Source organism: Peromyscus maniculatus, chromosome 5, assembly GCF_049852395.1.
Source record: "Peromyscus maniculatus bairdii isolate BWxNUB_F1_BW_parent chromosome 5, HU_Pman_BW_mat_3.1, whole genome shotgun sequence".
Taxonomy (NCBI): Eukaryota; Metazoa; Chordata; class Mammalia; order Rodentia; family Cricetidae; genus Peromyscus; species Peromyscus maniculatus.
In genome coordinates, this window is record NC_134856.1 from 52,689,808 (window position 1) to 52,702,185 (window position 12,378).

Genomic DNA, 12,378 nt, shown 5'->3' on the forward strand with positions numbered 1-12,378 from the left:
TGATTGTGTGAAATGTGGCTACTGCCACTGAGGAACTGAGTGTGTTTTACTCAAGGTTAATCGATTTCATTCTAACACACCTATAACTGTAAGTTATTTGCACACAGTGACTTCTGTGCACGCCAAGGCCCCAGAACCTCACTCTGCCTCCAGCAGAGGGCTTCTCCTCTCTCACACGGACTTCCTGTCTTCCAGACACCCACGCCCTTGTGAGCCTTCTTCAGAATCTGAACAAAGCCAACTACAATCTGCCCATCATGGTGACAGATTCAGGGAAGCCACCAATGACGAACATCACAGACCTCAGGGTGCAGGTGTGCTCTTGCAAGAACTCCAAAGTAGACTGCAATGCGGCGGGGACCCTGCACCTCAGCCTCGGCTTGCTGCTGCTCTTCTCTCTCCTCAGCTTATCAGGTAAGTCCTCTTGACTCCATCGTGCTTATTCTGTGCCCGTGAACTTCACCACACACCACCTGTCTCTTCCATATGTATTCCCGAGGAAGTCTGACCCCCAAATCTTTAGGTTTGAGGTCCATGTGGCTGAACCCCTGACATGTAAAAGTGTTCCAACCAATGCTTAAAGGCATCGGAATGGCCCCCAGCCAGCCAAAGGAGATGCTGAAAGAGGTTCTGCTATTTGACAAACCAGCCAACAGGCAAAACCTCCCATAGATGTCATTTGCCTGGAACCAGTGAAAATGCACCAAGATTGGCCAACTGCTCTTCCACAGGCCATAGCTACCCTGTTCTGCTTTGGACGTGAAATGTCCTGCACAGGCTTGTGTGGCTGAGGACGTGAAATGTCCTGCACAGGCTTGTGTGGCTGAGGATGTGAAATGTCCTGCACAGGCTTGTGTGGTTGAGGATGTGGGATGTCCTGCACAGGCTTGTGTGGCTGAGGATGTGAAATGTCCTGCACAGGCTTGTGTGGCTGAGGATGTGAAATGTCCTGCACAGGCTTGTGTGGCTGAGGATGTGAAATGTCCTGCACAGGCTTGTGTGGTTGAGGATGTGGCATGTCCTGCACAGGCTTGTGTGGTTAAGGATGTGAAATGTCCTGCACAGGCTTGTGTGGTTAAGGACGTGAAATGTCCTGCACAGGCTTGTGTGGCTGAGGATGTAAAATGTCCTGCACAGGCTTGTGTGGTCAAGGATGTGGAATGTCCTGCACAGGCTTGTGTGACTGAGGATGTGAAATGTCCTGCACAGGCTTGTGTGATTGAGGATGTGGGATGTCTTGCACAGGCTTGTGTGGCTGAGGATGTGAAATGTCCTGCACAGGCTTGTGTGGTTGAGGATGTGAAATGTCCTGCACAGGCTTGTGTGGCTGAGGATGTGAAATGTCCTGCACAGGCTCTCGTGGTTGACCACTTGGAGTGGGACCTTTAGGAGGTAGGATCTATCTGAAAGGAATGGGTTGCTGGTGGGGGTGGAGGTGACCTTGGGGGTTATATCCTGTCTCTGCTCCAGCAAGAGCTCTCTGCTTCCTGTTTGACCCCTTGTGACAGTGCCTCGTGGCTCTGTTGCTTCAGGCTGAGGCCTGGGTTATACCTTTCCTTTGAACTGTGAGCCAAAATAAGCTCCTCCTTCCTTCCCTAGTTCTTTCTGGGAGGTATTTGGTCCTAGTGAAGAGAAAGGTAACTCACACAACACACTTCTAAAAGTTACCAGAGGTGGGGCTGGAGAGATGGCTCAGTGGTTAAGAGAACTGGCTGTTCTTCCTAGAGGACCCAGGTTCAATTCCCAGCACCCATATGGCAGCTCACAGCTGTATGTAACTCTAGCTTCAGGGGATCTGACACCCTCATGCAGGCAAAACACCAATGTACATAACATAAATAAAAGTTGCCAGTGGGCGTAGATGGGAGCTGGGCTAAAGGAAAAGCATGATAGTGTTTAATCCTTCACTTGACCCAAACCCATGGGAATAAGGGACCTGGATGGTAAGGTGTTGAAGAATGAGAAATAAAGAAGACAAAGCTAGGACCAGGAGATTGCTATGTCAAGCAAGTTTATCTAGTACAGCATCTTATGTACTATTTGTAGGAGGAGAAAGTCAAGGTCAGCAGAGAGCTAAGTCAGACAATGTTGACAAAGAGAACACAGATACCTCAGACACCTCAACAGCCTTAGGACTGATAACCATAGCCCTTGAGTGGAGAAAGTTGAGTTCCTGGGAATGGAAACCTTAATTCCTTGGAGGCCCCAGACCAGACCAAGCCCTGGCCCCTGCCCTGGCCCTAGACTGGACCTTACCAAGTCTACCTATGAGCAAGGACACAGAACTGGTGTTCCCTTTGTCTTTCATCAAGGCCTCTGAAAAAGCCTTGGATCAGTCTGGCTCCCAGAATTTAATGGATTTAATGATGGTGTCTGCCTTTAATCCTAGCACTGAGAAGGTAGAGGCAGGTGGATCTCTGTGAGTTTAAGGCCATCCTACTCTACATAGTAAGTTCCAGACCAGCCAGAACTACATAGAGAGGTCCTGTTTCCAAAAGAAAAACAGGAAGGAAAGAAGAAAATAGTATTGATAACTCATGCTTCCTTTCAGTAACTGGTAATAACTATGATACAAGGACACATCACTTTGAGCAGAGGAATCCTTAGGCTAAGTAACAGAAATGAGAGAATGAAGTGAGCATGTGTTGCCAGGCTCTCCTATGTATGGATTGTTAGTTCAGTTTTGACCTTGGCAGTCGTTCACATCAGCTTCTGCTGCCCAAAAGGCTCTGGGGCCCTTGCATTTAAATTTTGAGAAATTATTGGTATAACCGTGGAATAAAAAAATTGATAGAAGACACAGAGCATATTACATCTTGGTGGCAGGGTGTACAGGTCAATAGGAGGCTCACATTTCAACATCTGACACTGGCAGTGTGTGAAGCCCTCTCTGTGTGGGACCAGAGTTCTGTGGGTAGAGCTAAGGGAGGAAATCCTGACAGTGTGTCACTGCTGTCTCTACTCAGCATCTTCCACACAGAATGTGCCATCGCCCCTCCTCCCACCCACATCTGATGACTGTGCCATCATCACCCCCACCATCCCACAATCCTCAAGGCTCCTTCTAAGTCCTCCAGCTTCGTTCCTGCCCCTTGACCCGAGCTCAGGTCCTTCTGTCTTCACTTGCTGCCATAACGACCTCACTGTCTTCCCAGCTCCGTGCCCATATGAGTTTGAGGGAACGATGGATGCTCTCCTAAATCTGCTCTGTCAATCAGTAGAGGATGAAGGGCTTAGGGTGGACCTGGAGAAGCAGAAGTTAGAAATGATTGTACGAATTCATCAGGCTTTGTATGAGATGGAACACCAGAACGTAAGGACATTGGGGAGCAGATCTGCTACCGTGAATGAATAGTGAGGAAACACACCTGATAGTCCGTCCCTTGTTTTGCCAACAGAATCTTAGTCTTGATTCTGGGGATGTGGAAAATCTCCTTCATGAGCAGACACCCCTGATGCCTTTGTACAGGCGGCTGATCTGCTAATGGATACCATTAGCCTGCAGGTCAGCCTTGTGTAGTATCAGCTGCAGAGATGGGAGTGGATCTCACACCAGCTGCATGCAGAACATCAAGGGAATTTTTAATGTGTCTCCACCCATACCCTGACTCTGCTCCATTCGAAACTCTAGCACTGGAGGTTTGGCTCAGAAATCTATTCCCATCAAAGACTCATGGAGTGGCAGATAATAAATGCACAGGGGGAGTCAGAGGCACCATAGTGAGTGGACTGTCTTATCATAGAGGCTCCTGGGCTTCCCAACAACCCTTTGTTCCATCCACATTATGGGCATGTGCTGTCTCCCTGGGTTGATGCTGCAGTAATAAGGAAGAGGAGAGTGAATTTCAGAATACATAAGTGAAGGTATTTGTGCTGATGACACTATGAAAGTTCAAGTCCAGGTGGGTGTGTGGTGAGCCACCATGACACAACCACAAGGAAGGGTTGTTGTTGTTGGTGGTGGTGGTGGTGGTGGTGGTGGTGGTGGTGGTTTGGTTTGGTTTTGGTTTTGGTTTTTTTGTTTTTTCGAGACAGGGTTTCTCTGTGTAGCTTTGGAGCCTGTCTTGGAACTCCCTCTGTAGACCAGGCTGGCCTCGAACTCACAGAGATCCGCCAGCCTCTGCCTCCCGAGTGCTGGGATTAAAGGCATGTGCCACCACCACCGCCCAGCTAAAAGGAAGGTTTTTATGCCAATGACCTTCCTAAAAAGATATTTAAGAAGTTTATAGAATTAAACCATGGATAAAACAGGAAGTTCAATTAAACATCATTAAGATGGGAGAAAAAAAGCCAGGAGGTGGCGGGACATGCTTTTAATCCCAACACTTGGGTGGCAGAGGCAGGTGGATCTCTGTGAGTTCAAGGCCAGCTTGGTTCACAGAGCAAGTTCCAGGACAACTAGGGCTACACAGAGAAACCCTGTCTTGAAAAACAAAAACAAACCAACAAAAAAAAATCACCAAGAACAGAAACCAAATAACAAGCGTTCAAGACACTAAATCTGGCAGGACTTGCTGGTAGGAGTATTTCCCAACAGCATGGATACACACACACACACACACACACACACACACACACACACACACACACACAGTGTAATTTTAAAAATTTAAGCCTGAATTCAAACTACATCAAAGGAGCCAAATCTGGCCCACCACCTGTGTGTATCTTAATAAAGTTTTATTAGTACACAATGCCATCCACTTATTCACATGCTGTCTGTGGTTGCCTGCTATTATAATGGCAAAGATGAATATTTTCACAGTGACTGCATGGCCTACAAAGCTGAAAACATTTACTACTTGGCCCTTTACAGGAAGAGCTTGCCAATGCCTGCCTTTGAGCATCATCCATAAAACTTCAGCAGTTGTAGAAGAGGTTGATACCAGATAGCATGGGAAGCAAAACTGAGTCCTCCTCCCTCCAAACAATATTCAGGGCCATATGACCTGGCATCGGAGCTCTGGTGTTCGAAGCTTTTTTTCCCTGTGCTCTTCACTGGCCTGGTGATTTTATCCCACTCTACAGATGAGAAAACCGATGCTCAGAAAGGTCCCCAGGAGAGTCAGCTGGGAAGCCAGCATTGGCCACAGGGCTGCCTCTTTACCGAAGGAGATGCCAGACGTTTGCACTTACTGTAGTATAGATGGCTTTCTCCAATGACTGAGGGTTGACTGGAAGGCTCTGCGCACCATTCTCTGACCTCTTTTTTTTTAAGGGAAATAAAACTAGTAGCATGGAGAGTGATTTTTATTTGTTTGGGGTTTTTATTTTTAGGGGCTGAGAACATCAGGATTGGGTGGCTACATCAAGCAAGGATTTTTTTTTTCATTTATTGCCTCTTTATTTTATTTATTTATTTTTGTTTTTTATTTTTTATTTATTCTTTTTAAAGATTCATTTATTTATTTTGCACACAGCATGTATGATTACAGGTCAGAAGAGGGCACCAGATCTCATTACAGATGGTTGTGAGCCACCATGTGGTTGCTGGGAATTGAACTCAGGACTTCTGGAAGAGCAGTCAGTGCTCTTAACCTCTGAGCCATCTCTCCAGCCCGAGAGTGATTTTTAAATGTAAATGAAATTATCGCTACTGTCAATTTTGCCATCTGAGTTTCGTGCTGATGGCATAGAAGGGCTGCGAGAATCTTCCACGAGTGCCCTCCTGCCCTCCCTCTGAAGCAACTGCTGGTATCCTGCTGCTGCTGCTGCTGCTGCTGCTGCTGTTGTTGTTGTTAAGCACAGCTGTGGTTTGACTTGGACAAATCTCTGCAAAGAGATCTAAAGGAAGGACTTGCTCAGAAACCTTTTAGGCTTAATTCACCAGAAATGGTAAGAATATGACCTGAAGATTAGGTAAAGAATCTTACAAGTTCCAAAATTAAATGACCCCGTGTTTGGGGGAGGCAGAGAACAACCTCTGTCACTGTAAAGAAGCTGGGGGCAGGGAGGGTGGCTCAGTAGGTAAGGTGCTTGACTAGCAAGCATGAGATTGTGAGTTCAGTCCCCAGAACCCACATAAACACAAGCCAGAGCAGCAGCTGCCACACACTTGTAGAGCCGGCAGAGGAGACAGGCGGATCCCCGGGCTCAATGGTCAGTCAGTCTGGACTACATGGCCAGTCCTAGGCCGGTGAGAGACCCTGTGTTAAAGAGAAAGATGGCAGCACCTGAGGAGTGACACCTGACATCTGAGGAGTGATATCTGAGGAATGACACCTGACACCTGAGGAGTGACATCTGAGGAATGACACCTGACACCTGACACCTGAGGACTGACACCTGACACATGAGGAGTGACACCTGACACCTGACACATGAGGAGTGACACCTGACACCTTAGGAGTGACACCTGACACCTGAGGACTGACACCTGACACATGAGGAGTGACACCTGACACCTGACACATGAGGAGTGACACCTGACACCTGACACCTGAGGAGTGACACCTGACACCTGAGGAGTGACACCTGACACATGAGGAGTGACACCTGACACCTGAGGAGTGACACCTGACACATGAGGAGTGACACCTGACACCTGACACCTGAGGAGTGACACCTGACACCTGACACCTGAGGAGTGACACCTGACACCTGAGGAGTGACACCTGACACCTGACACCTGAGGAGTGACACCTGACACCTGACACCTGAGGAGTGACACCTGACATCTGAGGAGTGACACCTGAGGAGTGACACCTGACACCTGAGGAGTGACACCTGACACCTGACACCTGAGGAGTGACACCTGACACCTGACATTTGAGGAGTGACACCTGACACCTGACACCTGAGGAGTGACACCAGAGGCTATTTTCTGTCTCCACACACACACTCCTATATACAAGGATGAGGCTAACGAAGGCTGGAGAGATGGCACAGTGGTGGAGAGTGTTCTATCAGAAAACGGAGCTGGGTTCCCAGCTCCCACATCAGGCAACTCACAACCTCCTGGAACTCCAGCTCTAAGGAATCCAGTGCTCCCTTATGGCATCAGTGAATACACACACACACACACACACACACACACACACATACATACATGTACACACACATACATGTACACACACATACATACATATACACATACATACACACCACATACACATACACGTACATACACACATATACATACACACACACATATATACACATACATACACACATATACATATACACCACACATACACATAGACATACACACACATACATACACACACACATCAAATATTTTCCTTAAAAAAAGAACAATTTTTTAGAACATTTTAAGATGAGCTAAAGACAGTTGTTATTTTTTTCATTTAACCTCTATTAAGGTGTTATATGCACACATAAAAAAAAGAAAGAAAAGAAAGAAAGGGGAAAAAAGCCCAGCTGCACAGCCACACCATAATGGGGCTCCCTGTTTGCTATTGATCCCTCCCTGGAACCAGGTCTTGCCTAAACTGCTTTCTCTAATGATAGCTTCGCCTTTTTCTAGAATTTCCTAGAGTGCATTTACACCTGTTCCCTTCTCATGTGACATGTGTTGTGGACACAAGCAGAATCCTAAATTACAGAAGCCACACAGAAAGGCTGTCCTCTGCCGGGAGATGACCCCAGGCAGGCTTTGCAGACACTGTGGTCCTTTAAAGCCATGAGACTTTAGGGACAATGATAGCTGACCCTTGAGGGATTTCTTTGTGCCAGATGCATATAAGCAAAATACTTTACATAAATTATATAGATTACCTCATGGAATCGTCTCAGCAGCCCTAGGAGGTGGATCATTTACATGATCATCTAAATTGACTTAAAACAGGGATTGGAGACTCTCATTTAAAAACAAAGAGCTACAGACTAATTTAATGGATTTTATTCAGCCCCCATTTTTTTTTTTATTTTAGCCAAGTTGTCCCCTAAGGAACAGCTGGTAATGTCTAGAAATATTTTTCATTATCATGACGAAGAGGATGCCGCTAGTGGCATCTAGTGGAGAGAGGCCAGGAACAGAGCTAAATGTCCTCCAGAGCATGAGATGGACGACACCTACCGCGAAGAGATTCCCCGCCCCAGATGGCAAGAGTGCCAGGGCTGAGAAGCCTGGATGCTGGCCTTTAGCAGGCATGAGATGTCAGAAGCACGCAGAACCTGGCAGAATGCGTGGCTTTGCATCACTGAAAAACCTAAAAGGGACCGTGGCTAGGGAAATGGCTGAGCTCATAAGTGCTTACTGAACAAGCCTGAGGACCCAAGTTCAAATCCCCAACACCTCCCCATGGTGTACGTGTCTTTTTCCCAGTGCTGGCATGTGGGGACAAGAGGACCCCTGGGGCTTTCTGGTCAGCCAGTCTAACCAAACCAGTAAGATCCAGTTCAGTGAAAGATCCTGGCTCAAAAAATGAGGTGAGGAGCGATTGAGGACAATACCTGTCTTTGACCTCTGGCCTCCACACACACATATGCAAATATACACACACATGTACACATATACATATATGTGCACACACATACACACACTAAAAAGGCTGTTTATACAATCTGTGCTGGACATGGTGGCGCACACCTGTGACCCCAACACTCAGAAGACTGAGGGAATAAAGGTCACCTTGTCACATAGCCTGGACTACATGATACTTTGCCTCAAAACAACAACAAATGTAAAGAATAACCTTATTACATCTCTTCAAAATAGTTTATGATTTATATCCATCTGCCAGAAGACTTGACCATTGTAAGGAGGGAAAACCACCTCAGGGGGAAGTGCTGAGCAGGGGGTCCTGTCTTCAGTGGTGGGAGGTGGGCCCAGAGCATCTCTGACAGAGTTGACCAAACCCAAATTAGTAACAGCCTGCGAGCAGATTCCTTCTCTCCTCCATGGCACTAGACTCTCTGTAACAAAAGTCCGAGAAGGAGAGGGCTTTGTCAGCTTTCTCTGAATAGGAAGTAGTCTCCTGGGCTTGGTGAAACCCTTGATCTGAGCTGGTATCAGCACAGCTCTTACTGGAGTCCCGTGGACACAGGCGTGCTCACAGGCAGAGAACTAGCAGAAGGAACTGGATCTGGGCATCCTGGGGACAAAGCTCCTCCATAGTCACAAAGCTGAGATAAGTAGAGAGAGCCCCCACAGGTGGCATGATGTAGGAACCATGAGCAGGATTGGGGATGCTGTCCTCTCAAATACAGCATTCCTGGGTACCGCTTGTGTGACATGTCCTCACAGCCCACAGGATAGCTCATCTCCTTTGGACTATAGAGCTACACTCATGTGGATAGCTGAGTAGAAACCTACAATGATGTCCTCATCCTGATCCCTGAAGCTAGTGAACACATCACTTACTTGATAAAAAGACACTTTGCAGACATAATAAAGTTGTGCATCTTGAGATGGGGAGATACCCTGGATTAGTAGGGCCAGCCTGAGGTGACCACACAGTCCTTACAAGGGGGCCAAGGAGCATCCGTGTGATGATGGCAACAGGGAGACAGACAGAGAGACAAGATGCTACATCCCCGGCTTTGAACTTTAAGGAGTCACAGAACGCATCTGCCTCTAAGATTGGAAGCTGGTGAGGAGGTGACTCTTTTTCTAAAGCCCTGGGAAGGAGTGCAGCCCTGCCTACACATTGGCATTAAATCCAGGAGACTCATTTCAGATCTGTGACTTCCAGAACTGTCCAGAAGTACATGTGTGTGGTTAGAGGTTCATGAGACTGTGGCTACTTGTTTTGTCAGCAATAGGATGAATCTGGTGTTTCAAGAGATAACAACAGGTCTTTGTTCTGTGGCAGAATATATATTATATATATATATTATATATATTATATATAATAGGATATATTCTATAATATATATGGTCAGATAGATGATTGATGAATACATGATAGATGATAGATAGATAGATAGATAGATAGATAGATAGATAGATAGATAGATAGATAGATGATGTGTAGGTAGATAAATGTCTGATTAATAATAAATCTATCTGCTTGATTGATTGATCATAGGTAGATGTCTGATTGACTAAAGATAGTTGGATAGATAATTGATAGATGATAGAGAGAGAGGAATGCCTCTACATGGGATAATCATTGCTTGGTCTCTGGGCTCTGTTCAGTGTGTTCCTAGCCCAGCACATCCATGCTAATGATCGGAGCACAAGGCTCAATTGTAGCAGTGCCACCAGCTGCTGTCAGTCTCAGGGACGAGCTTTGGTGCCTGGAGCCATCAGCACTTTAAGAAGCCAGCCTTTATGTTTACCGGGGATGTGCTGGGCCTCACCTACCAAGAAGTCCTGTACCGCTGGTCTGTAATCATAGCTGCAAGTCCAACTTCTTCAGATGTAGCCAGTAAGATAATCCTGTCTTCAAATGCCATGCTGAAGAAGAAGATAATGTTCAGGGGAGTGTGGTGCGTGTTGGAGCTGTCGATCATTGGTCTGGTTTAGTTGAGTGTTTTGAAGTGAGTTGTGATATTCCCAACCTAATTCTGTACCTTCTCCACTCAGGTCTGTGAGAACACCACGACTGAAGCTTGACTCCCAAGTTGCCATAGCAACAGGAAAAAGAAAAAAAAAAGTCTATCCAAATCTGAAGATTGCCGTTTACAGCTCTGAAACTTCACAACCAGGCCTCAATTGTTCCACATCCTCCTTTTTCTTTGCGATTTCATTTCATCTGTACCTCACCATTTGATAGCATCTTCCTTCTTGCTTTGATTAATGGAACCCTCTGGATTTGCCCTGAATGTTTAAAGATCATGTGTGTCACTGGACCTTAGGGAGCAGGAACAATGACTACTTTTTCTGATGCGTCCACACGTTGCTAGACCGCGCTCCATCCATACAGCTGTGCGGTGGGTTTGTATCTGTACGTGGATGGGTATCTGTCGGTGTATATACCCAGTATTTATGTAGAAGACTGCAGGAGCCCCCTGCTTTTGAGATGCTTAGACAGAGGAGGTGGAAGCTCCAACAGCTGAGCTCTCCAGCCAAGGTCAGTCCACTGAGCCGTCCGTCCCTCACCTGTGCGGCAAAGCTGCACCGCCAGGGGCCTGCTCAGTCTAAACCCTGAATGCCGACCCACCAGCCAGGCAGGTCCAGGGGTTGGGGATGGGGGAAGGGCAAGGGAAAGAAGTCTTCTCTCCTTAGTAGGACTTGCCACCACTTCCCACTGCCACCAAATGCCATGGTCCTGACTCCCAGGTGGGGAGTGAGGAATCAGAAGCTAAGGGCTGAACTACTCTCCCACGGGCAAGAGTCTGTAACTGTACCACCCCAGACCCACAGTCCTCCAGTCCTTAGGATAACAAAGATCATGAGGAAGACCCTCTCCCTCCCTGGTATATGTACAAGTGCAAATGTCATCGTGGTGTACCTATAAAGAGACCAACAGGCACCATCTTGTATGCACATATATTACCCACACATGTACACACGCATTACGCATATCCACGCCGTTTGTTTCATATATACAGGCATAAAATAGAGTAAACCCAGGTAGTTTTTAAAGTACCCTTCCGTGTGACTACCGTTGTTCGCAAAGCTGAGAATAAAAAGTTGTTCATTATGTCTGGAAAGGAATTGAGTTTTGTCCTGTGAGCATGTCAGGTTAAGAATGTTAATGCTCCCACTGAGATTATCTTCTCTTTGACAAACTGTAAATGAACCATCGAAGCTCACACCAAATTTTTTTTCTATCAAGGGAAGCTAGCGCCAGCCTGTGGCTTTAGAGCTCAGAATGAGCTAGGGTAAGATAAGGGTCTTAGTATATTTTAACGCTGTTGCTTACAAAAGGTTTTAACCCCACACACACACTTGCGCACACATGCTTTCTTATGCAATCTATGTTGGCCCTGTGCTTTTGAGTTCACCTTCTGCGGGCAATAGAGTCATATGTTGTCTTTGTTGTAGTGAGATTAAGCGAGTAGAGGTCCACATACTGCTCTTTGTTTCCATAGTCAATCTTTTTGGACCATATAGAATGCAGAGATTTTTTTTCATTAAAATAAATGGGTATCAGTGGTTAAAACTGCTGGCCAGTAGCTCTGATCTGATTTCTACATTGTGTCTAGTGCGTCTGATGCTGGGTTCACGTTTTGGACCACTCAGGATCCCCTCTCTATCTGTTAGATGAATGGGTCTAGAAAACTGGAAGGGGGCAGCTAGAGAGAGGGCTCAGTGGTTAAGAGTGTTTGTTCCTCAACATGAGGACTAGTGCCCAGATCCCAGTACCCACCCCAAACCAAGCATCCCCACAGAAAAACCCAGCTGTCGGCGGGGGAGGTGGACAGAGACAGGAAGATCACTAGGACTTGCTGTGTTCCAGCCTAGCCAAGACAGCCCACGTTCAGGGGGAAACCCTGACTCAAAGGAACATGTGGGGAGTGACAGAG

The 12,378-nt window shown here is 46.7% G+C and overlaps 1 protein-coding gene across 2 annotated transcripts in view; it reads left to right on the top strand.

Moving 5' to 3' along the window:
• Cdh13 (cadherin 13) overlaps window positions 1-12,027 on the top strand; it is a 1,016,171-nt gene extending 1,004,144 nt beyond the window's left edge. For both annotated transcript variants that reach the window (XM_006986350.4, XM_076572196.1), the window contains exons 13-14: window positions 196-414; window positions 10,493-12,027. In XM_006986350.4, coding sequence (XP_006986412.1) covers window positions 196-414; window positions 10,493-10,500 — 227 coding nt within the window. In that variant the 3' untranslated portion in view covers window positions 10,501-12,027. The remainder of the gene's footprint in view (window positions 1-195; window positions 415-10,492) is intronic.
• Window positions 12,028-12,378: the final 351 nt, after the last annotated feature.